Source organism: Schistocerca nitens, chromosome 1, assembly GCF_023898315.1.
Source record: "Schistocerca nitens isolate TAMUIC-IGC-003100 chromosome 1, iqSchNite1.1, whole genome shotgun sequence".
Taxonomy (NCBI): domain Eukaryota; kingdom Metazoa; phylum Arthropoda; class Insecta; order Orthoptera; family Acrididae; genus Schistocerca; species Schistocerca nitens.
This window is the reverse complement of record NC_064614.1, coordinates 147,067,974-147,094,309: the sequence shown is the minus strand read 5'-3', so window position 1 is coordinate 147,094,309 and position 26,336 is coordinate 147,067,974. Positions and strand designations below refer to the sequence as shown.

Sequence of the window (26,336 nt, the reverse complement as noted above, 5' to 3'; positions counted from 1 at the left end):
TTTTTCCCGAGGGCATGCAGCTTTACTGTATAGTTAAATGATGATGGCGTCCTCTTGGGTAAAATATTCCGGAGGTAAAATAGTCCCCCATTCGGATCTCTGGGCGGGGACTACTCAGGAGGACATCGTTATCAGGAGAAAGAAAACTGGCGTTCTCAGGATCGTAGCGTGGAATGTCAGATCCCTTAATCGGGCAGGTGGGTTAGAAAATTTAAAAAGGGAAATGGATACGTTAAAGTTAGATATAGTGGGAATTAGTGAAGTTCGGTGGCAGGAGGAACAAGACTTTTGGTCAGGCGAATACAGGGTTATAAATACAAAATCAAATAGTGGTAATGGAGGAGTAGGTTTAATAATGAATAAAAAAATAGAAGTACGGGTAAGCTACTACAAACAGCATAGTGAACGCATTATTGTGGCCAAGAAAGCACGAAGCCCACGCCAACCACAGTAGTACAAGTTTATATGCCAACTAGCTCTGCAGATGACGAAGAAATTGAAGAAATGTATGATGAAATAAAAGAAATTATTCAGATAGTGAAGGGAGACGAAAATTTAAGTCATGGGTGACTGGAATTCGGTAGTAGGAAAAGGTAGAGAAGGAAACGTAGTAGGTGAATATGGGTTGGGGGGAAGAAATGAAAGAGGAAGCCGCCTGGTAGAATTTTGCACAGAGCACAACTTAATCATAGCTAACACATGGTTCGAGAATCATAAAAGAAGGTTGTATACATGGAAGAACCCTGGAGGTACTAAAAGGTATCAGATAGATTATAGAATGGTAAGACAGAGATTTAGGAACCAGGTTTTAAATTGTAACACATTTCCAGGGGCAGATGTGGACTCTGACCACAATCTATTAGTTATGAACTGTAGATTAAAACTAAGGAACTGCAAAAAGGTGGGAATTTAAGGAGATGGGACCTGGATAAACTGAAAGAACCAGAGGTTGTACAGAGTTTCAGGGAGAGCATAAGGGAACAATTGACAGGAATGGGGGGAAGAAGAAGAAGAAGAAGAAGAACAAGAAGAATGGGTAGCTTTGAGGGATGAAGTAGTGAAGGCAGCAGAGAATAAAATAGGTAAAAAGACGAGGGCTGCTAGAAATCCTTGGGTACCAGGAGAAATATTGAACTTAATTGATGAAAGGAGAAAATATAAAAATGCAGTAAATGAAGCAGGCAAAAAGGAATACAAACTTCTCAAAAATGAGATCGACAGGAAGTGCAAAATGGCTAAGCTAGAGCTAGAGGACAAATGTAAGGATGTAGAGGCTTGTCTCGCCAGGGGTAAGACAGATACTACCTACAGGAAAATTAAAGAGACCTTTGGAGAAAGGAGAACCACTTGTATGAATATCAAGAGCTCAGATGGAAACCCAGTTCTAAGCAAAGAAGGGAAAGCAGAAAGGTGGAAGGAGTATATAGAGGGTCTATACAAGGGCGATGTACTTGAGGACAATATTATGGAAATGGAAGAGTATGTAGATGAAGATGAAATGGGAGATATGATACTGTGTGAAGAATTTGACAGAGCACTGAAAGATCTGAGTCGAAACAAGGCCCCGGGAGTAGACAACATTCCATTAGAACTACTGACAGCCTTGGGAGAGCCAGTCCTGACAAAACTCTACCATCTGGTGAGCAAGATGTATGAGACAGGCGAAATACCCTCAGACTTCAAGAAGAATATAATAGTTCCAATCCCAAAGAAAGCAGGTGTTGACAGATGTGAAAATTACCGAACTATCAGTTTAATAAGTCACGGCTGCAAAATACTAATGCGAATTCTTTACAGACGAATGGAAAAACTAGTAGAAGCTGACCTCGGGGGAGATCAGTTTGGATTCCGTAGAAATACTGGAACACGTGAGGCAATACTGACCTTACGACTTATCTTATAAGCTAGATTAAGGAAAGGCAAACCTACGTTTCTAGCATTTGTAGACTTAGAGAAAGCTTTTGACAATGTTGACTGGAATACTCTCTTTCAAATTCTGAAGGTGGCAGGGGTAAAATATAGGGAGCGAAAGGCTATTTACAATTTGTACATAAAGCAGATGGCAGTTATAAGATTCGAGGGACACGAAAGGGAAGCAGTGGTTGGGAAGGGAGTGAGACAGGGTTGTAGACTCTCCCCGATGTTATTCAATCTGTATATTGAGCAAGCAGTGAAGGAAACAAAACAAAAATTCGGAGTAGGTATTAAAATCCATGGAGAAGAAATAAAAACTTGAGGTTTGCCGATGACATTGTAATTCTGTCAGAGACAGCAAAGGACTTGGAAGAGCAGTTGAACGGAATGGATAGTGTCTTGAAAGGAGGATACAAGATGAACATCAACAAAAGCAAAACGAGGATAATGGAATGTAGTCGAGTTAACTCTGGTGATGCAGAGGGAATTAGATTAGGAAATGAGACACTTAAAGTAGTAAAGGAATTTTGCTATTTGGGGAGCAAAATAACTGATGATGGTCGAAGTAGAGAGGACATAAAATGTACACTGACAATGGCAAGGAAAGCGTTTCTGAAGAAGAGAAATTTGTTAACATCGAGTATAGATTATGTGTCAGGAAGTCGTTTCTGAAAGCATTTGTATGGAGTGTAGCCATGTATGGAAGTGAAACATGGACAATAAATAGTTTGGACAAGAAGAGAATAGAAGCTTTTGAAATGTGGTGCTACAGAAGAATGCTGAAGATTAGATGGGTACATCACATAACTAATGAGGAGGTATTGAATAGAATTGGGGAGAAGAGGAGCTTGTGGCACAACTTGACTAGAAGAAGGTGGTGGTGGTGGTTAGTGTTTAACGTCCCGTCGACAACGAGGTCATTAGAGACGGAGCGCAAGCTCGGGTTAGGGAAGGATTGGGAAGGAAATCGGCCGTGCCCTTTCAAAGGAACCATCCCGGCATTTGCCTGAAACGATTTAGGGAAATCACGGAAAACCTAAATCAGGATGGCCGGAGACGGGATTGAACCGTCGTCCTCCCGAATGCGAGTCCAGTGTGATAACCACTGCGCCACCTCGCTCGGTGACTAGAAGAAGGGATCGGTTGGTAGGACATGTTCTGAGACATCGAGGGATCACCAATTTAGTATTGGAGGGCAGCGTGGAGGGTAAAAATCGTAGAGGGAGGCCAAGAGATGAATACACTAAGCAGATTCAGAAGGATGTAGGTTGCAATAGTTACTGGGAGATGATGAAGCTTGCACAGGATAGAGTAGCATGGAGAACTGCATCAAACCAGTCTCAGGACTGAAGACCACAACAACAACAACAACAACAACAACAACAACAACATGAGGTGTGATTGAAAAACTAATTGAAATTTATTCATTTTGCGAGATTTATACAACCAATAATTTTTTATGGTTGCATATTTCAGCAATTTCAAATATTTTGTTTATGGCTGCCAGTCAGAAAGATTACATGTGTTTTCAGGTGCTTGGTGAATTTTTACTTTAGAAAAAGATGGATCGAGGAATTTGCATTAAATTTTGCTTGGAAAATGGAATAAAGTGCAACACCCCATTCGATATGGTGACTGTGGCTTTTGGCAAATCTACTGTGAGTAAGACAAGAGTTTATGAGCGGTATAAACATATCAAAGGGCTTTGACAAGACGTTGAAGACAATGATTGCCCTGGATGCCCTAGCACATCAATTACTGGTGACTTTGTGGAAGAAGCAAAGAAAATTGTTCTGGAAAATCTCCGAATCACCACTTCAGAGAGGTTGCTTACAATGTCAGCATATCTGTTGTGTCATGCCAATCAATGTTTCTGAATGTTTTGGGCACACAATATGTAGCAGAAAAGTTCATTAAAAAATTGTTAAATTTCGACCAAAAATGACAAGTAGACATCGCTCAGGAATTGCTGAATGAAGTTGACAACTTCTAAAGGAAAAAGGTGACAAAACATGGGTATATGGGATGTCAAAACCAAGGGCCAATCGTCCGAATGGAAACTGCCTGAAGAGTAAACAACGAAAAAATTCATGAAGTTCGATCACATATGAAGGTTCCTCTCACTGTTTTCTTTTACTACAATGGGATAGTGCATCTTAAGATCCTGCCTTATGTTCACATCGTCAATAAGGAATATCACCTGGAAGTTATGTGCTGTTTGCATGAAGCAATCTGAAGAAAACAACCGGAATTATGGTAAAACCACCTGTGGAAATTGCATCACGACAATGCTCCTGCTTGCATCTCAATGCTTGTTCATAATTTTTTTGGGGGGGAAAAAAACCTTGTGTTGCCTCGGCCACCGTATTTGCCAGACACGGTCCCCTGTGACTTCTTTCTATTCCCAAGGCTGAAGAGAACCATGAAAGGATGTCGTTTTGGCACCACTGACGAGATAAGAACAGAATCACTGACAGAGCTGAACACCATAATGGAAAAGTGAGTTTCAGAAATGCTACCAAGATTGTGGAAAGCACTGGTATAAATGTATCATATCTGAGGGGGACTATTTTGAAGGAGACAATGTTGTTACTGATGAATAAATAAAGATTCTTTATGAAAAACAAAAATTACTTTTTGATCACACCTCATACATCCTTTTCAGATACGAGATGCATTCAAGTTCTAAGGCCTCCGATTTTTTTTCTAATTAACTACTCACCCGAAAACGATGAAACTGGCGTTACTTCTTGACGTAATCGCCCTGCAGACGTACACATTTTTCACAACGCTGACGCCATGATTCCATGGCAGTGGCGAAGGCTTCTTTAGGAGTCTGTTTTGACCACTGGAAAATCGCTGAGGCAATAGCAGCACGGCTGGTGAATGTGCGGCCACGGAGAGTGTCTTATTGTTGGAAAAAGCCAAAAGTCACTAGGAGCCAGGTCGGGTGAGTAGGGAGCATGAGGAATCACTTCAAAGTTGTTATCACGAAGAAACTGTTGCGTAACGTTAGCTCGATGTGCGGGTGCGTTGTCTTGGTGAAACAGCACACGCGCATCCCTTCCCGGACGTTTTTGTTGCAGTGCAGGAAGAAATTTGTTCTTCAAAACATTTTCGTAGGATGCACCTGTTACCGTAGTGCCCTTTGGAACGCAATGGGTAAGGATTACGCCCTCGCTATCCCAGAACATGGACACCATCATTTTTTCAGCACTGGTGGTTGCCCGAAATTTTTTTGGTGGCGGTGAATCTGTATGCTTCCATTGAGCTGACTGGCACTTTGTTTCTGGATTGAAAAATGGCAACCACGTCTCATCCATTGTCACAACCGACGAAAAGAAAGTCCCATTCATGCTGTCGTTGCGCGTCAACATTGCTTGGCAACATGCTACATGGGCAGCCATGTGGTCGTCCGTCAGCATTCGTGGCACCCACCTGGATGACACTTTTCGCATTTTCAGGTCGTCATGCAGGACTGTGTGCACAGAACCCACAGAAATGCCAACTCTCGAGGCGATCTATTCAACAGTCATTCGGCGATCCCCCAAAACAATTCTCTCCACTTTCTCGATCATGTCGTCAGACCGGCTTGTGGGAGCCCGAAGTTGTTTCGGTTTGTTGTCACATGATGTTCTGCCTTCATTAAACTGTCGCACACACGAACGCACTTTCGACACATCCGTAACTCCATCACCACATGTCTCCTTCAACTGTCGATGAATTTCAATTGGTTTCACACCACGCAAATTCAGAAAACGAATGATTGCACGCTGTTCAACTAAGGAAAATGTCGCAATTTTAAGTATTTAAAACAGTTCTCATTCTCGCCGCTGGCGGTAAAATTCCATCTGCCATACGGTGCTGCCATCTCTGGGACGTATTGACAATGAACGCGACCTCATTTTAAAACAATGTGCATGTTTCTATCTCTTTCCAGTCCGGAGAAAAAAAATCGGAGGCCTTAGAACTTGAATGCACCTCGTAAAAGCAAGTTAATCAAGTAATTCACACACATTGTTTAAACGGTTTTGGTGGAACAATATGTGGTTCACTATGAGGTTTCTAGGTATTATACATAAAAAGCACAGTTTAAGTGTGTATGTATGTCCACGATCTGCCCCCAAACCTCTGGATCGATTTCAACCAAATTTGCACAGAAACAGTATGCATCACATATATCAGCACTGTAGGATTTATAACCACCTAGATCCAACAGGAGCAGAGATACGGCCAAAAATGTGTTCTTCCCAGGCCATTGTATAGAGGCTGTTTTGCATGACAAGCATGTTGTGTGGGAACAATATCGGCCTGCGAAAGGAATGTTGCGGGAGCAGTATCGGCCTGCTTTATGGAACTATATTGCAGGGGCTACATGAGCTAATGAGCACGGCTGGAGACAGATTAAGATGGACAGAGGAGGGGATGGACAGACAAGGAGGGGAGGAAATGGACAGAGAGAGACAGAGAGAGAGAGAGAGAGAGGGGGGGGGGGAGGGGGGAGGAGGGGGTCATGAGGCAGGTGGAAGGTGTAGAGATGTAGTGGGCAGGTGGAAAAGGAAGAGGAGAAGATGGGGTGTAAAGAGAGAGAGGAAGGGTGATTGGTCAGAGGGAAGGGGGAGGAAGATATGGTCAGAGACAGGGGTGGAGAAAATGGACTAAGAGAGGGGGAGGACGAGATGAAGAGACAGAGAGAGCGAGGAGGATGTGGTGGACAGGCAGAGGGAAGAAGAGGCAGACACAGAGAGAGCCAGGTATAGGTGTATTCAGTATATGTGTTGAATACATATATGGGTGAAACCATAGGGAACAGGACAGTATTCAATGAATGTTTCAGACTTATTAATTATTTATGGCAGTGGAGTCAAGTATGAAATAATTAAGATGTGGCAAGGGACTAGTTAGTAGCCAATGAGTTGTCTCCTTCCAGTGTCAGGGCTTTCAAATGTTTTCCTCCCCTCCAGCACCTCTGCATATACCATCCTCAATTTGTTCCTCAACTTCATCCAGATTAAGCAATCATGAAAAATTCCGAAAATTAGAGATTCATCAGTTCTTTTAAAATTGTGTGTGTCTGCAGACTCACTCCAGTTGTTACTACTGTGGCAAGTAGTATGAAGATATTTCTTTTCTGTTACAAATATTCTTAATTTTTCTTTTTTACTTTAATTCTTGCTATAATCTGTATTAAAAAATGTGAAAATCCTACACACACATGACACTCAACACTGAATTAAAACAGGACTGGAAACTGTTAAACAAGAGCAAGGTATAGTCTTACAGATGTCACAGGTTTATGCTTGTAGATGTTTTTTGATATAGTCTTTGCTCCCCCATTAATAGTGGACCTTGCCACCATCTCATGGTGGACAGAGGGAGGAGGGGCAAGGGTTACGTGCCTCAATCCTTAACAATGCAGATGGCCACACTGCAACATTGGAGGGGTATCTGTGCAGAGGCCAGACTAGCCTTTGGCTCCTGAAGATGGGAAGCAGCTTTCTAAATCATTTCAGGGGCAACAGTCAGAAAGATTAAGTGATCTAGCCTTGGAACATCAGCCATCATAGCCCTGTATGTTGGTGCTGCAAATGGCTGAAAGTAAGTACAAACTATGTTGGTACATTTCACCAGTGACATGCTGGTCTACTGTATGATGACGACAGCATCCTCTTGGGTAAAACTTCCAGAGGTTAAACAGTATTTCATTCAGATTCCAGAAAGGGACTACTCAGTAGGATGTTGTCATCAGGTACAACTAATATAGCTTTTTCTTGGTCAGAACATGGAATTCTAGAGTCCTTAATTGATTAGGTAAGTTCAAGAATTTAAAACAAAAGATCAATAGTTTAAACTTAGATATAGTGGGAGTGAGAAGTTAACAGTAAGAAATGAACTTTTCATCTGGTGAGTATGTGGTTATACAATACAAAATTAAAGATAATGCCGGACTAGGTTTAATAATGAATAAGAAAACAGAGATGTGGACAAGTTACTATGAATATCATAGTGAATTCTTTATTGTAGCCAAGACAGACACAAAGCCATATTCACCACAGTACAAGTTCATACGCTTACTAGAGCTCCGCAGATGAAGATTGAGGGAAACAGAGACTACTTCAAAAATAAGTGAATTCTTTAGTTAAAGAATGCACTCTATAATTATGAGGCCATGAAAATTTCTCATTGTCCTCATAGTTTGCCCTCTGTTTTATATCCCTTCCATAAACTAACACATTTTTCTACACTTCGCTGATACATGCCATCAATTTCACAGAGGTTTCACTCATTTGGTCATAGATTTGACAGTACAAGTCACAGCCTCCACTAAAATATAACAATTTAAATCATAATATGTTAAAAGATACATTTTATATTGGAAACAACATACTGAATGCATCATCTGGTAGCTGGCAGATATGACATCAGGCAAGGGGGCAGAATGTAGCTCAGAGAGCAAGGAGTGCTTGGCTGCCACGAGGGTAAAATCTGTTGTATAAGATCATGTATGGTTCCAATAAATGTGCTCAGTGGAGATCAATCAGTCACAATTATTCTTCAATGTTTAAAGTTTCTATTTCTATAAACTACCTTTGTTTGCCCGATGGACTATATAACAACAAAAATAATCAATTACTGACAATATAACGTAATCACACAGATAAAAAAAATCTACTCACCAAGCGACAGCAGGAGAACACACACACACACACACACACACACAAGTTTAACTTGAGTGGTGAAGGAAAAGGACTGGAGAGATTTAGGAAATGGGGTACATTTCGCAAAAGGCACCCAGAACCCCAGGTCAGGAGAGATGCATCGGAGTGATGAGAAGGAAAAACTGATTGTTGGGGACTGCATCGGATGAGATTTGAACACCTGAGAGCTTAAAGGTGGAAGATACGGTAGTATGCAAGACAGAGATGACTACTAAAGCATTCTGCACGAGATGATGAGAGTCAAATATTAACTGCATTGTATGTAACAGAGATGGTGGGGCAGACGGCGAAAAATAGCCAAGTCAGAAAATGAAAAATGTAGGAAACTAAAATGGAGTGAAGAAAGGAGTAGTTATCATGAATAAATGCCGAGACAGAAGAAATTAACATAAATTAACCACATGTTCTTGATTCCCACCACCCACCTGGCCTTAATTTACATTAATTCCTTCTGTTTCAGCATTTCCTCATAGTAACTACTACTTTATTCACTCCACTTTAATTTTCTACATCTCTCATTTTCTGATCTATTTTTTGCAGTCTCCCCTCCCACCTCAGTTACATACAATGCACTTAACTTTTCACTCTTATTAAGTCGTGCATCGTGTTTTAATAGTAATCTCTGTCTTTCATATTACCCTATGTTCCACCTTTAAGCTCTTAGGTTTTCAAATCTTGTCTGGTTCAGTCCCCAACAAACAGTCTTTCCTTCTCACCCGTCCGTTAAATATACCCTGACCTGGGGTTCTGGGTGATTTTTCTGAACTGTACACCTTTTCCTAAACCTCTTCAGTCTTTTTCCTTCACCCCTCTTCCTTCCCCTTCAACTCTGCTGCTGAAAGAAGGAGCCACTGTCTCTGAAAGCTTGCATAAGTTAAACCTTATTGCCTGTGTGTTCTCCTGCCACCACTTGGTGAGTAGATTTCTATATCTATACAATTACACTATATAGCTTTGTTTGTACCACAGGGAAAACGTTATTCAATCTTCTTCACACAACATAGAGAGCGCATGGAGGTTGTGAAGTACCTGTTATTGATTGACGCTAGCCCCCCAATTCATTGCACTGTTACTCACAAAGTTATTTTAATCAAAGAACATCATCTTAGATGCTTACCTCTGAAGCATACATCTGCAATGTGAGTGACAGCTGGTCACAGTCTTGATGGTGTATTGAAGGCAGGAGATGAAGCATGGCTACAACCACACCTGGGTGGACAATAATTGGGTCCGGCGCAGGTGGATTCAAGTTTAGAGAATTCACCACCGCACGACGAGCTGATACTGGTGACTCTGGAGGACGATTCGACTGCAAACACCGTTCATATTAGATCCACAACAATTGACTGGGATTGTTGTTGCAACTTGTGACTATACACAATACTTTTCTCATATTAAGCATATATAAGCACCTGCATATGGTTAATTTACTGTTAAATAACTGGCTATACATGGATTGCTTTCTACTTAAATTAAGTGTTGAATTGGATAACATACAGGATGGAACACAAAGCATACAATAGACCACAAAATACTGATTTTGAAATATGGTGCACTATAAATGAAGTTATTGGTAAATAAGCGATTTCATTTGTACCTGAAAAATTAGAGTGCAATGGATGGAGATCTCTCAAACAAAATCTAATTACATGCTAAAATACCTGTCCAAGCCAGTTTCCCCAGTGTCAAAAGTAGAAAAACAGTACTGTTTGCTGATGACAGTAACATTCTAAACAGCGAAGAGTCACCAAGTGTACTAAAAGAGAAAGCTGAAGAAACACACACATGTATGCAAGTGGATAGAAAACAATAAATTAACCCTAAGTGTAAAAAAAAGACACCGATGAACAGCATTCGTTTCAACATAAATAGAAAACCCAAAATTAATTCTCTAGAAGTGAAAGATGAGCCAATAGAATGGGTAAAAAGTGCAAAACTGCTAGCAATGCATGCCCCTCTCAGTTAATGGACTTGGCATGTTACTGTAATCAGGAAGGGAATAGTTTAAGCATGCAATGCACTTTGAACAATAAATTCAGTGGGTAATAGCTCATCCAATAGAACAAAGTATTTTGCATATGTCTATCCTGTGATTATGTACAGCATAATCTACTGGGGAACAAATAAGTAGAATATACAAACAATCTTCAAGCTACAAAAAGAGCTGTATGTATTACAACAAAAAGCAGCAAGAGGACTCACTGTACTGAGGTGTTACACTCTACGAGAACCTTGAGTGTTCGATGTGAATACATTTTAGCAAACAGTGATCCACACAAGAAAGATATCAAGCAGTACTCAACAAACACGTCTCTATGTCAACATGGAGCCAGAGCCAGCTAGCACTTACATCTCAGTTGAAGAAATAAAATGCAAGCCAAAAATAGTGTGCTATATAAGAGAAGTTAGATAAATGATCAAAGACAAAAGTGAAATATGTGCTCCAACTATAATCTAAAAAATTATCTGTAAAATTTCTTTTGTTTTCAAGGATTACCAGAAATGATAAATAAATTATGCTGACAATTATGCTAATGTTTAACTGTGATGATTGAGAGCCATTTTACAATATATATTCAATAGAAAAATATACTGTACAAACATGTAACACAGTAAAGCAAATATTGTATATCTCTATTTGAGAAGAAGAAGAAGAAGATGATGATGATGATGATGATGCTATTATTATTATTATTATTATTATTATTATTATTATTACACAACCTCAACAACTGGAATAACATAAAAAGAAAACATCAAATCACTTTGTTTTACTGTACACTAACCACTATGTACCAACAGACAAATTGTCGCAAAACTCCATATACGACACAAAAATAACATCAAATAAAATCTTCCAATTTGTATCAAATAACGATTTCAAATGCAATTGCAGAAAGGAGAAGACTAAAATTTCCTTGCTGCTGATGGCAAGCTGTGAACTCCATACTGCAATGCAGTCAACACAAAATATTAGCTACTTTCATATGAGGTTACACTAAATGTTTTATTTTTATATATGTCTAAAAAGGGTTCCTTAGATGTAATTCTTCTAATCATATAAAATAAACCTTTACACAGCTTTTTGTAATACGAAATGTGATGCACAGCTAAATATTTTTGCATTAAAGGAAACTAGTCACTGAAAAGCAGACATGTTGCGTCATTGAGGGACACACAAAAATGAAAGAAAACTTGTTAGCTATGGGAGTAATCCTTTACGAGCTAAAGTAGTACACACACACACACACACACACACACACACACACACACACACCTAGCTTTTGTGCCCCCAGTGAAAGAATGAAATAATGAAAGAATTTATGCTTTTGTTTGATCAACAAATCCAACCAACTGCATGAAACCTACCTCCCATATCAAGGACACTGTCCACTTTATTCACCAACTCTCCTTTTCACTCTAAAGCCACCACCTCATTCCTCATACAACTTATCAATGACATCCTTATTCACAACTATTTTTCCTTTGGAGGGAAGGTATACAAACAAATCTTCAGCACAGCCATGGGCACCCACATGGTACCCTACTATGCCAATATGTTTATGGGACAGCTAGAGGAAACCTTCCTAGCTTCCCAAAAATCCCAACCCCTAGTCTGATCCAGGTTCACTGATGATATGTTTATGGGCTGGACTTGGGACCAAGATGTCCTATCTTCATTCCTTCACAACCTCAACACCTTCTCATTCACCCACTTTACCTGGCCCCCCTCAATCTAATGCGCCACCTTCCTGGATGTTGACCTCCATCCCTCTGATGGCTCCCATCTACCCCTCTGTCCATGTTAAACCCACTAGCCATGAACAGTGCCTTTATTTTGACATCTGCCATTCCTTTCACACCAACAATTCATATCTATACCTCCTAGCCAACTGTGGATGACATATCTGCAGTGACAAGAACTCCTTTGCCCAATACGCTGAAGGTCTCACAAAGGTCTTCTCACAGAGGCAATCCCCCCCTCCCAAGACCTAGTTCACAAACAGATTTCCTGTGTCATATCCTCAGACACTACCAGTCCTCCCACCGCCTGCAAGAAGCAGTTGCAAAGATGGATCCCCCTCGACACCCAATGAGCCGTGCGTGGCTCATGCTCGTGCCATCTCTTATTTTACATCCAGTTTTTTTTTTTTTTTTGTTGTCACCTCATTATGTTAAGTTTTAATTTCTGTCATCACTGAGTTTGCTTTGTCTTCCCGGCAGCAGCAGCAGCAGCAGCACCTATTGATATAGCCCTCATGTGTTATCTTTGCTGCCCTGCTATTACTTCTCGGTTGTCGTCTGTTGTGGAGTCAGTGGCAGCATGCCAGGAGGGCAGTTCGGACCTGCCAGTTGTGGAGTTGGAACACGGCACTAGTGTGCCGGGTGAATTGGCTTACCGATTTTGTGTGTGTGTGTGTGTGTGTGTGTGTGTGTGTGTGTGTGTGTATTAAATCCCGGTGACTGCACAGCCATTGCTAAAGTGTTGTTCAAGTCTTCGTGCAAGTGTTTGTCAAACTGTGTGTGTAGTTGGTGTCATTTCCACTGACAACTTGTTTTAAATGTTGTCAGCGTACTGGCAGTCAGTCAGTCAGTTGGAGCGGATCAGCAAGCAAGTCTCCGTACGGCCCAGTCGGCTGGGCCCGCTGTTGGGCTCTATGCAGTGTTGGAGCGTGTGAGGGCTGTTCAGACTGCTACGAGGTTCGTGGCTCACCGACCAGGACATAAAAGTTGAGTGGTGTTTTGTTACCGAAGCCACGTCTGTTCACATTGTCCCCTTGGTTGGTGGTTCGCTGTTGGCAGTAGTCCTGGGAACAACAGCGAGTGTTCGAGTTGGCGAAAATTTAGCCGCCGTGAGGTGGAATTAACTATATTTGTCGGTTTGAAATTCAAGTGCACCAGCGGAATTTTCTGCCTTGTGGCTGTTAGTGTTCCGGTTTCCTGCCCTGGTCGCTAACTTAAATTCAGGCAGTGTCCTTCCTCACCTGTTGTTGCTGTCCAACATAGTGTGTAGTTTTGGACAGCTTAATGTATTTTTGGTTGTGGGCAGCTATGTCTGTAATGTTTTGGCTTTGGAATTCTCATATACTGGTTGGTGGTTAGCAAGTCGTCTTGTCAGTGGGCCCCTGACTGTCCCTTGGTTGTGTTGCCGACAGATCGAATACAGTTGAGCAGACTGCTAGTATCACCTAAGCGAATGTTAAGATTCCAAGGGCAGACCGAGCCCCCTGGAAACTGCTGAGTTCCGTTACCTATATTGCCTTCTTATTAGTGTTTAATTGTGTATTTTTAATGGCTCATAGCTGATGGTTGGAATTTGTATGCTTGTAATTGTGTTTTTAAAAACAAAGGCCTTCAACTGTTTTAAAAGTAAGTTTTTCTAAATTGGAAAAGTCTTACGTTATCTGAAGATAAAGCTTGGGCCTTCTGCCTGTTGAAAGGTTATTGCAGTTATGTTGTTTTAAAAAGCATTGGCCTTCAGCCACTTTAAGTTTTAAGGTTCTTACTTATCAAGTATTACATTCTTTCAAGGTAAAACTAAAGGCCTTCAACCGTTTTGGAGTAAGGTTTCTTATTGGTCATAAAGCTAGGGCCTTCTGCCTATTGAAAGGTTATTGCAGTTATGTTGTTTTAAATTTATCGGCCTTCAGCCACTTTTAAAAAACTTAATCTATCTGACTAGTTAACTCTTACATTGCTTGGCCTTAAATACTATTTAAGGTAAAAGCCTAGAGCCTTCTGTCTCAAAAAAAATATTTATAGCAGTTGTATTTAATTCATAGGCCTTCAGCCGTTTTAGAATTAAAGACGTTTTCTGTCAGTAGTCGAGCTTAGAAGTTGTGCTGTAATGTTTGCACAACTAAATAAAGTGTTATGTTTGGAGTGTAACTGACAGCCGCTCATTCTGGCCCCCTTCCACAATTCCTACTACTTGTCCTGTCCTGCGGGTTTATCAGGGTGTCTCACACAATATCACCCTGGACTGGAACTACTGAACCACATCCTTTGTCAGGGCTTTGATGATGTATCATTCTGTCCAAAAAAAGAGGAACATCCTAACCAAGACCCTTCTTATCCCTTCATAAAATGGTATTCCATCGCTCACCTAACCTACACAACATCCTAGTCCATCCCTATACCAATCCCAATGCGAACCCCTTGCCACAGGGATCGTGTCCCCTGGGGTGGACCAAGGTGCAAGACCTAACCAATCCACCCACCCAATACTTCCTAGTCCAGTCCTGTCACAGGTTTATCCTATCACACCAGAGGCCGCGCCTCCTATGAAAGCAACTGTGTTATACACCAACCCTGCTGCAAACAGTGCACAGCTTTTTATGTTGGTATGACAACTGACCAGCCGTCCACCAATATGAATTGCCACCGACAAACTGGAACAAATTTGACCATTTGGTGGCACAACAGGCATCTGAGTAGGACATGCTAAACTGCAATTGCTGCTTCACAACCCAGACCATCTGAATCCTCCCCTCCACCACTAGCTTCTCTGTACTACACAGATGGGAGTTATCCTTTCAACACATCTTTCACTCCCATCATCGCCGTGGCCTCAATCTCTGGTAACCGACTGTCCCCACACTCTCCATCCAACAGTTTCCCCATCCTGCCACGCCCTCCAAGTTCATGTCGCCATATCACCTTCAGCGTGCACTGGTCACCTTTGGCTCCGACAACTCTGTGTCACATGCCTAGCCCACGTATCCGACACATCAACCTCTTGCATTCCTAGCCAGCAAACCAGCTGCCTCCCTTCAAACCTTCAGCCACCCATCCCCAATCCCTCTCCCTGCCTCCCACCTCTCTCCCCTCTACCCATTGCATTCAACACAAACCCCACTACAACCTATTCCACCTGTTGAAATGTACCACTAGCACTGTTCATTCAGCCAGCATTATGTAGTGTAATTGTGTGTGTGTGTGTGTGTGTGTGTGTGTGTGTGGTGTCTCCCCAGCTAGAAAGTTTTTTTTTGTTTGTTTGTTTTGTGTGTGTGTGTGTGTGTGTGTGTGTGTGTGTGTGTGTGTCCCTCAAAGACTCAATGCTTCAGCTTTTCAGTGAGTGATCTCCTTAAACCTGAAAGTACTTACATTCTATCAGAACTTTCATACAACATTTGTCCCACAGATATCAGTTACAAATCAGTATGAAAAACCACCAACATTTCCTCAGTTTTAGAAAAAGAAGTTTTAGGCCTTATCTTGCACATGTGTTCAATTGTTAAATGTTCCCAAATATTCAGACAATAAATAATAATTCACCAAAGACAGCATGGAAAGTGTTCAACATATGTGAGTCAAATGAGATTGATTTACTGTGTACTGCATAAGCTGAAATTTTGATGCCAATTTTCTTTCAAAACACAGGTGATCAAATAATAACAGTCTTCATGTTATATTAACTAATAATTTTGACAAACAGGGAAAACCAACTTTGAATCCTAGTTAACCTGCATGAATAAGGACATCATCCAGAAGCTCAGTGATGTATCTATCTACATCTATGTGATTATTCAGCTATTCACAATAAAGTGCCTGGCAGAGGGTTCAATGATCCACCTTTGAGCTGGCTGTTTACCGTTCCACTCTCGAACGGCACACAGGAAAAACGAGCACTTAATTTATTTAATTTTTTTTTTTTTTTTTTTTTTTTTGTGTGAGCTCTGATTTCTCTTATTTTATCATGATGATCATTTCTCCCTATGTAGGTGGGTGCCAACAGAATGTTTTCACAATAGGAGGAGAAAACTGGTGATTGAAATTTCATGAGAAGATCCCGTCACAATGGAAAACACCTTTGTTTTAATGATTGCCACTCCAATTCACGTATCATGTCTGTGGCACTATCTCCTGTATTTCGTCATAACACAAAACGAACTGCCCTTCTCTGTACTCTTCCGATGTCATCCATCAGTCTAACATGATGCGGATCCCACACCGCACAGCAATACTCCAGAATAAGACGGACAAGCACAGTGTAAGCAGTCTTTTTAGTAGACCTGTTGCACCTTCTAAGTGTTCTGCCAATGAACCGCAGTCTTTGGTTTGCTCTACCCACAACATTATCTATGTGATCGTTCCAATTTAGGTTATCTGTAATTGTAATCCCTCTAAGTATTTAGTTGAATTTACAGCCTTCGGATTTGTGACTTAACGTGTAATCAAAATTTGGTGGATTGCTTTTAGTACTCATGTGAATAACTTCACACTTTCCTTTATTCAGGGTTAGTTGCCACTTTTCCCGCCATACAGATATCTTATCTAAATCATTTTGCAATTCATTTTGGTCATCTGATGACTTTACAAGATGGTAAATGACAGCATCATCTGCAAACAATCTAAGACGGCTACTCAGATTGTCTCCTATTTCCTTAATGTAGATCACGAACAAAATGGTTAGAAGGCACTTGTGAGGAATGGTGTTGAAAGCCTTCTGGAAATCTAAAAATATGGAATCAATTTGACATCCCCCGTCGATAGCACTCATTACTTCATAAGTATAACGAGCTAGTTGTGTTTCGCAAGAACGATATTTTCTGAATCTGTGCTGACTATGTGTCAATAAATCGTTTTCTTGGAGGTACTTCAATGTTCGAATACAGTATATGTTCCAAAAACCTACTGCAAATCTACATTAGTGATATGGGCCTGTAATTCAGCAGATTACTCCTACATCCCTTTTTGGGTATTGGTGTGACTTAGCAATTTTCCAGTCTTTAGGTACGGATCTTTCTGTGAGCTAGCAGTTACATATAATCGCTAAATATGGAGCTATTGTATCAGCATTCTCTGAGAGGCACCTGACTGGTATACAATCTGGACTGGAGGTCTTGGCTTTATTAGGTGATTTAAGCTGCTTTGTTACACCAGGGATATCTACTTCCATGTTTCTCATCTTGGAAGTTGTTCGTGATTGGAATTCAGGAATATTTACTTCATCTTCTTTGGTAAAGGAGTTTCAGAAAACTGAGTTTAATAACTCCGCTTTAGAGACACTGCCATCAGTGATTTCAACATTGTGTATCGCGAGTAAAGGTATTGATTGAGTCTCTTGGGGTTTTCTGCCAGATTTCAAGACAGAATTTCGTTGTGGAAAATATTAAAAGCATCTTGCTTTGAAGTACGCACTATATTTTGAACTTCTGCAAAACTTTGGCAGTCTTGGGGATCTTACGTGTTTTTAAATTTGGCATGCTTTTTCCACTGCTTCTGCAACAGCGATCCGACCCGTTTTGCGCACCATGGGGGATCAGTACCATCTCTCAACTGCTGTCGATACTATCTCTTTGAAGTAATTCCACAACTTTTCTATGCTTACATGGTCAGATTGGAAGGAGTGACGACTGTCTCTTAAAAAGATGTTAAGAGCATTTTTATCAACTTTTTTAAATAGATATACTTTGCGTTTCTTTTTGATGGTTGTAGGTGTTATGGTATTCAGCCTAGCAGCAGCTGCCTTGTGATCGCTAATCCTTGTATTTGTCACAATACTCCCTATTTGTCCAGGATTATTTGTTGCTAAGAGGTCAACTAGGCTTTCGTAACCATTTATGCTTCGAGTGGACTCATGTATTAATTGTTCAAAATAATTTTCTGTTAAAGCATTCAGTACAATTTTGGGTGACATTTTATGCCTGCCGCCGGCTTTAAACATATAATTTTTCCAGCATATTGAGGGTAGATTGAAGTCACCACCGACTCTAATTGTATGAGTGGGGTACCTTTTTGAAATGAGACTCAAGTTTTCTTTGAACTGTTCAGCAACTGTATCTTCTGAGTCGGGGGGTCGGTAAAACGATTCAATTAATAGTTTAGTCTGATTGTCAGGTATAACATCTACCCACACTATTTCATAGGAACTATTTACTTCAGTTTCACTACTGACAGCAATAAATATTCCACCACCAACTGTATTTAATCTATCCTTTCTGAACACTGTTAGATCATTTGGAAAAATTCTGGCTGAACTTATTTCAGGTTTTAGCCAGCTTTCTGTGCCTATAACTATATGAGCTTCAGTGCTTTCTATTAGGGCTTGGAGCTCTCATTATTTCACAACACAGCTACGGCAATTTACAAGTACAATACCAATCGTTTCTACAACTACCTTACTGTGTTTTACCTACCCCCTTTTACATGGATGCTCTTTCTGTGGTTCCCTGAGACCTTCTAACCTAAAACCCTTCCACACAGCATATCTGCTACCTGTGTAGCCACTTCCTGTGTGTAGTGGACTCCTGACCTATTCAGCGGAACCCGGAAACCCACCAGCCTTGTTTATGTGCCTGCTGACTTCTCAACACCTTAAAACTATACAGCCAATGTTACCCTTACTTCTTTCATCATTTGTGTTCCATCCAGAACTTTCCAGCATGATGCCAATTTCATATAAAGGGCTGAAATAGCAATCAGTAATTGAAAACAAGACAAAATAGAAAATTACAGACAGCCCAGCAGAAACAAAAAGGAATGCGGAGGGAGGGAGGGGGAGGGGGAGGGGGAGGGGTAGGAAGATACTCAAAGTAAGGAGCAGCTGTATTAAGCTTTCTCTACTCAATTTCCCTTTTCTGTACCTCTGACTGATGCCTTCGATGGGTTGGAGATTTGAAGGTTACGGTCGACATCAAGTTAGGTTTTTCAAATGCGTCAAGAGCCACATCATACAGCATCCGAAGAACTAAACATGCGTATGACAGCTGTACTGGAATGTGATCTGGAATGCTTAAAAAGGAACACAAGTGGCGTTAAGCAAAAGAATAGCAATTTTGTTATACAATGAGAAAACTGTACTCATATCTACTGCTTACGCAAATAATCTGTGACAACTCTACTATGCTTATGGAAACAATCTGTGACACAGCTCAATCATGGATACTAATTATTACCTTGGTTCGAGAACATTCCCTGTAAATAAATTATGGAATGTATTTTCCTCTTTCGAAAGCAGTGTGTCATCACACTCTTCTAATTGTTGCTGACTAGAAAAACAGCCCAAGAGCCTCAGAGTGTCACAGAGACTTGTTAAGCATATCTGGAAAGAAAGAGGGACATTTATCATAATTTTAACAGTCTTTAAAGCATAGTGATACAAGCTAAAACAGAAAAGAATATGTAATTTCTGCTGTCGTGTCATCTTAAGAGCATCACTGTCAATGTTAAAGAATAAATGTCTTTAAAAAGCTTGGGATTTGTGTCTTATACAGGAGCAATGATTAAAGATTCAGAAATTATATTCACTGCTGAATGGACAACAAAAATGTTTATGTAATTGTATACATAGTTTCTTTAATGACACTGATTTGGGGAACCACTAAACCTAATTTCCTTCCTTAATTTTCTTGTATTGAAATTAAATTTTTTTTCCAGAACAAACTTTTAAAAAATCTGACTGAATGTGATTCTGAATCTTGTTTCATATTTTCATCAGCTCATTAATACAAAAGGTTTCTGCTAACAAAGCATTTGTGAAAGGAAAAGCAACTGTGGTACATCCGGTAACAAATAAAGAGTGTGTCCACAACGAGCTCTAAAAAATCAACAACAGGATAGAGCAAGGGATCTGTTGTTTATCAAATAATCAGATGATGTTTTAAAAGAAAAAGAAGAAAAAGCATTTAAAAAATGCAGTTGCTGCAGACAGTGCACAATGGTATCCCCCAAGCAGCTCACAAGTGATAAAAATAGACTGACTATTTTGTAGCATTCCTCAACAGTGTAAAATGTTCTCTTTCAACTGTTTCTGTACCTCAGTAGTGTCCTAGAGTTGACCCAGCAATACTGTGGCTATCTTATTATTGTGGATGGAATGTAATAGTCAAGATCCATAGAGAAGTAAATGTTTTCATATACTTGAGGCAGCCAATAATGATTCCTACACTGTCAACACATTTTAAGAACCAAAACACTTTCTACATTAAAAGCACTTGATTACTGTAAATGACTTCCTAGTGGAATAATTTTCCAGCACTGAGTCATGTGCACTGAGTGAGCTGCCATGATGGCCAAGACAACAGGCTCATGTTTGGGACGAGTGAGGTTAAATCTCCCCCTCTGCCCATCCACATTTAAATTTTCCATGGTTTCCCTAAATTGTTTAATGTAATATCTGGTATGTTTCCTTTAAAAAGGGCACACCCAATTATCTTACCTATTATTTCCCAATATGAGCTTATGCTTTGTCCCTATTGACCCCATCATCAACAGAACACTGAACCCTAATTTCCCTTGAGAATCTTTGAGTCATATACCCCACATGAAAATAATCAGCTTACCAATGCTATTATTAATTTTCCAAATATCAAGCCACCTTGTCTCTCAAAACTCTCTTCTTAGCACAGTATGGACTATGCTTCTCAGCATCGTTAGTTTATTTGAAGTAGTAGTAGATATAAGGTAATATTTCTCATACAGAATAAAAGTTAATTCCATCCTAATTTTTAATTAACAAATTGCATAAGTATCAAGTTTCCTGTGTCTACCAAATATAATTTAAAAATGGATAGATAATTGTGTAGGAACAATATGGTGTAGATCAATTACATTCAAAGCAAAACATGAATTTCTATCTGTCTGAATCTGCTTACTGTATTCATTCTTTGGTCTCACTTTATGATTTTTATCCTCAACACTTCCCTCCAATGTTCAACCGGTAATCCCTTGATGTCTCAGAATGATCCTATCAACCAGGAACTCCGTTTGGTCAAGTTTTGCCACAAATTTCTTGTCTCCCCAGTTCTACTCAGTACTTCCTCATTAGTTATGTGGTCTACCCATCTAATCTTCAGCATTCTTCTGTAGCAACACATTTCAAAAGTTTCTATTCTTTTTTTTCTAAACTGTTCATTGTTCATGTTTCACTTCCATACATGGCTACACTTCAGACCCATACCTTCAGAAAAGACTTCCTAACACTTAAATCTTTATTCAGTATTAGTAAATTTCTTCCTTCAGAAATGCTTTTATTGCCATTGCCAGTCTACATTTTATATTCCCTCTACCTTGTTCATCATCAGTTATTTTCCTGCCCAGATGGCAAAACTCATCTACTGCTTTAAGTGTCACGCTTCCTAATCTGATTCTGTTAGCATCACCTGATTTAATTCACCTGATTTAATTCAACTGCATTCCATTATCCTTGTTTTGCTCTTCCACCTGAGCTTTTCGTATTGTCTTTCCCCCAAATGCCTCTTTAATTTATCTTTCCCCTAGAGAAATATGCTTCTAAATCCTTACATTTGTGCTATAGCCGTTCCTGCTTAGCAATTTTGCACTTCCTATCAATCTCATTTTTTAAATGTTTGTATTCCCTTTTGCCTGCTTCATTTGCTGCATTTTTAAATTTTCTCCTTTCATCAAATAAATTCAATATCTCTTGTGTTATCCAAGGATTTCTACCACACCTTGTCTTTTTACCTACTTAATCCTCTTCTGCCTTCACTGTTTCACCTCTGAAAGCTACCCATTTGTCTTCTACTATATTCCTTTCCCCTGTTCGAATCAACTGTTGCCTAATGCTTTCTCTGAATTTCTCAACAACCTCTGGTTCTTTCAACTTACCCAGGTCCCATCTCCTTAAATTCCTATCTCTTTTCAGTTTCAGTTCCAATCTACAGTTCATAACCAATAACATGCAATTAGAGTTCACCTGCCCCTGGAAATGTCTTTCAATTTAAAATCTGGTATCTAAATTTCTGTCTAATCATTATACAGTCAATCTGAAACCTTTCTGTGTCTCCCAGTCTCTTCCACATATATAGCCTTCTTTTATTATTCTTGAACCAAGTGTTAGTGATGATTAAATTCTGCTCTGTGCAAAATTCTACCAGGCAGCTTCCTCTTTCATTCCTTTCCCCCATTCCATATTCATCTACTATTTTTCCTTCTCTTCCTTTTCCCACTATTGAGTCCCAATCCTCCATTACAAATTTTCATCTCCTTTAACTATCTGAATAATTTCTTTCATCTCATCATAAATTTCTTCAACCTCTTCATCATCTGTGGAGCAAGTTGGCATGTAAACTTGTACTACTGTGGTAGGCATGGGCTTCGTTGTCTATCTTGGCTATGATACTGTGCTCACTATGCTCTTCATAGTAGCTTACCTGCATTCCTATTTTCTTATTCATTATTAAACCCACTCCTCCATTACTCCTATATGACTTGGTATTTATAACCGTGTATTCACATGATCAGAAGTTCTGTTGCTCCTACCACCAAACTCCATTAAATCTAACTTCCACCATTCATTTCCCTCTTCCAATTTTCTAAACTACCTGCCCAATTAAGGGGTCCAAAATTCTACACTCCGATCCGCAGAATGCCAGTTTTGTTTCTCCTTACAACGATATTCTCCTGAGTAGTCTCTGCCCAGGGTCAGAATGGGGGACTATTTTACCTCTGGAATATTTTACCTAAGAGGATGCCATCATCATTTAACAATGCAGTAAAGCTGCATGTCCTCGGGAAAAATTAAGGCTGCAGTTCCTCCTTGCTTTCAGCATTCAGCAAGCACAGCAAGGCCATTTTGGTTCTGATCTGGCCAGATCAGTCAATCATCCAAACTGTTGCCTCTGCAACTACTGAAAAGGTTGCTGCCCCTCTTCAGGAACTACACATTTGTCTGGTCTCTCAACAGATAGCACCTACGATTCGGCAAGCCACCCACCGACAGCAAGGTCCGGATTCATGAAGGGGATACATACCAGTGTCACAGTGATGAAAATGATTAATAACAACAAAGGAATTTGGGAGTGGGTCTGTTATAGATACAAAATAATGCTGTTAACATTAATACAAGAAAGAGGACAATTTTTATTGTGTTAAAATATCATATGGACAGACATATAGCAACTACTAAATATTTATCTGAAAAATTACATACCTCATTATGGAAAAATTTGGCATTTGCAGGTTCGAAGCGCATGGCAACAGTAACTGTATTAAAGACCATGTGCAGTAAATGCAGCACCTGGGTGTACGATATACTCTCCCAGGGTTGAGATGGCTGTCCAGAGAGGCAGCCCTCCATAGAGACCAAAACACTCATTACGTACACAAAGCCACCAACTTTGCGAAATACCGTACGGCATCGATGGCTTTCACGCAGGCAAATCAGCAATGACTATAAAAGAGAATACATCATCAAATTAATTTTGTTAGTAAGAAATTTTGCCCAGTTCAAACACTTCAGCAACTTGGTAATAAATGGTAATAACTTGCAGTACTACTATACATGCACAAATAATCTGCGCATATTTTTTCCTGAACGTATGGACGAAAAATTGGGGTGCACGGATTAATTGTAATAAGGTTAGCACTGTTCTGCCCCCAACAATAGACTGTTATACTATAGCGTTGCTGGAGCCTCAGACTGTGATGTGTCAATAACGTGTTAGAAGTGAATTATTAAGCATGTGTTAACTTGTTAATTATTGCTACAAGTTCTTGTTATTACTCATACACAGCTAAAGAAAGACTTAAAATTATTGAAAAAACAGAGAACACTGGAATCCGCAACAGGAAGAAAGTACGATGTGAGTGAGGGTTGTATTCACGACTGACAAAAAAACAAAATGTGGCTTCAAGAAACGAACAGTAATCACTGGGCATTTCGTTGCCAAAAAGTGAAGCACCTGGACCTCGAAAAAAGGCTTTTTGTATATGTAGATGACAATTGACAATATGGATGCAAGGTGACTAGTGAGATGAGCAAACTCAAAGCACTGCTTTAGCCAGAGAACTAGACATCACCAGTTTCAAAGCTAGCTGGGGCTGGCCACCAAAAGTTTTAAATTGAAATGGATTATGCTTCTGGAACGAACAACACTATCATCGCTCAAAAGCTTCCAGGCATTACAAGGTAAAAGTAGTGAATTTTCATCACAATGTGATAAATTTGTGCAGTGGACATTCCTATACACAGGGTGAGTCAGGAGGAAATGTACACGCTTTAAGGGGCGATACTAGTGGCGATTCTGAACAAAAAAACTCCTAATAAACATATGCCTTTTCTTAAACGTTTCTGGGTAAACCAACGAAAACAACTAGGAATGGGAAAGATGTAGCATCGTCCTTACTAACCTTGTCAGTATGCAGGATGGATGGAGAGGTTTGTATGGGCGCACGACAGCAAGGTCTTCAAGCGCCTGCTCAAAACCAGATTGAGATGGATGTCAAGAAAATACCCAGAACAGGAAGATAAAACAGATTGTAAAACACAGGTAACAAAGGTTGTAAAACTATGTGCATACCCACAACGAAGCATTGGACGAAGCATGGCACCAGCAGTAAAACATGGACTACACAGGAAGAAAGCTAAAACAATGGAAGTGGCTGGCTGACCACAAGGAAAAAAAGGGAGGAGCCAGCCACTCTGCAAGCCTAAAAGTTTAGATCAGAGTCCAGACACATTGTAAAACTGTAAAACGCTAGATACATTCGTCTCATCATCAGCTAAAATAGAGGGCAGATCCCCAACAATTTTTGCCGCTGCCCTTGCATCACGGTATAACGTGCATTCCATTAAAATGTGGCAGACAGAGATGTGCACACCACAAGCATCACAAAATGGGGGATCCTCCTGCCGTAATAGAAAGCTATATGTGAGAGGACAGTGTCTGATCTGAAGACGTGTAAGGGTCACTTCATCCCGCCAGAGCAACTAGCAGGAGGAACGCCACGGCCGAGTTGCTGGCTTCACCAACCACAGCTTATTGGCCATCACCTCCAGTCATTCTTCCTCCCACAACTGCATGCACTTCCTGTGGAGTGCAGAAATGACAGACTGCAAGGCAATAGGATACTGTGCTACATCAAGCTCTCTGCAAGCCTCCTCGGCAGCTTGATCGGCCTGTCCATTGCTCCATATTCCGACATGACCTGGCACCCAGCAGAATGACACCTGCTTACCCCACTGGTGGAGCAAGTACAGTTGGTCATATATCAGCTGGACCAACTCCTCAACTGGGTACAGATTCTGCAATGATTGTACAGCACTAAGGGAATCGGAGCAGATGAGAAACCGATTGCCCCGATTACGATTCAGCTGCTCCAATGCCTTCAGGATCGCATGGAGCTCCGCTGCAAAAATGGTATATTCATCAGGCAGGCGAATCCTGGTGACATGATCAGGGAACACTACAGAACAGCCACGGAAATTCCCTTGTTTGGAGCCATCAACAAAAACGACGGTAAAACCATGATGCACACCTAAAACTAAAGCCTGGGTCTCTAGAGGAGCCATGGTGGAAATCTGCTCCAACCTCAATGTAAAACATTAAGACCAGCCATATCCATTGCAGAAAAGCAATCCTGTGCGCGAATGCCATAGGGCCTCGTTGCTTGTTGCCAGTTATGAAAAATCCATGCCAGAGGAAGCTGAGCAACGGTATGGTATGCAGGTGTGTATGGTGTGGACATAGTTTTATATGCCTGCTGCACCATAAGTAGCCATCGCTGCATATGAAGTGGTGGTTCACCAGCCTCTGCACAGAGGCTTGGTATGGGGCTTGTTCTGAATGCCCCAGTGGCCAACCTAATCCCTTCTGGTGCACAACATCCAACATCTTTAAATAAGAAGGTCTTGCAGACCCATACACCATGCACCCATAATCAAGCTGAGATTGCACAAAAGCCCTGTAAAACTGGAGCAGACAAGTCCTGTCTGCTCCCCACGTACTGTGGCTAAGA

At 40.5% G+C, this 26,336-nt stretch overlaps 1 protein-coding gene across 1 annotated transcript in view; it reads right to left on the bottom strand.

Moving 5' to 3' along the window:
* Positions 1-26,336, bottom strand: part of LOC126243507 (WD repeat and FYVE domain-containing protein 3) — a 324,242-nt gene that overhangs the window by 206,619 nt on the left and 91,287 nt on the right. Inside the window, exons 13-16 of the mRNA XM_049948168.1 lie at positions 23,530-23,769; positions 19,535-19,680; positions 19,223-19,370; positions 9,751-9,942 (exon numbers count right to left, since the gene is read on the bottom strand). Coding sequence (XP_049804125.1) covers positions 9,751-9,942; positions 19,223-19,370; positions 19,535-19,680; positions 23,530-23,769 — 726 coding nt within the window. The remainder of the gene's footprint in view (positions 1-9,750; positions 9,943-19,222; positions 19,371-19,534; positions 19,681-23,529; positions 23,770-26,336) is intronic.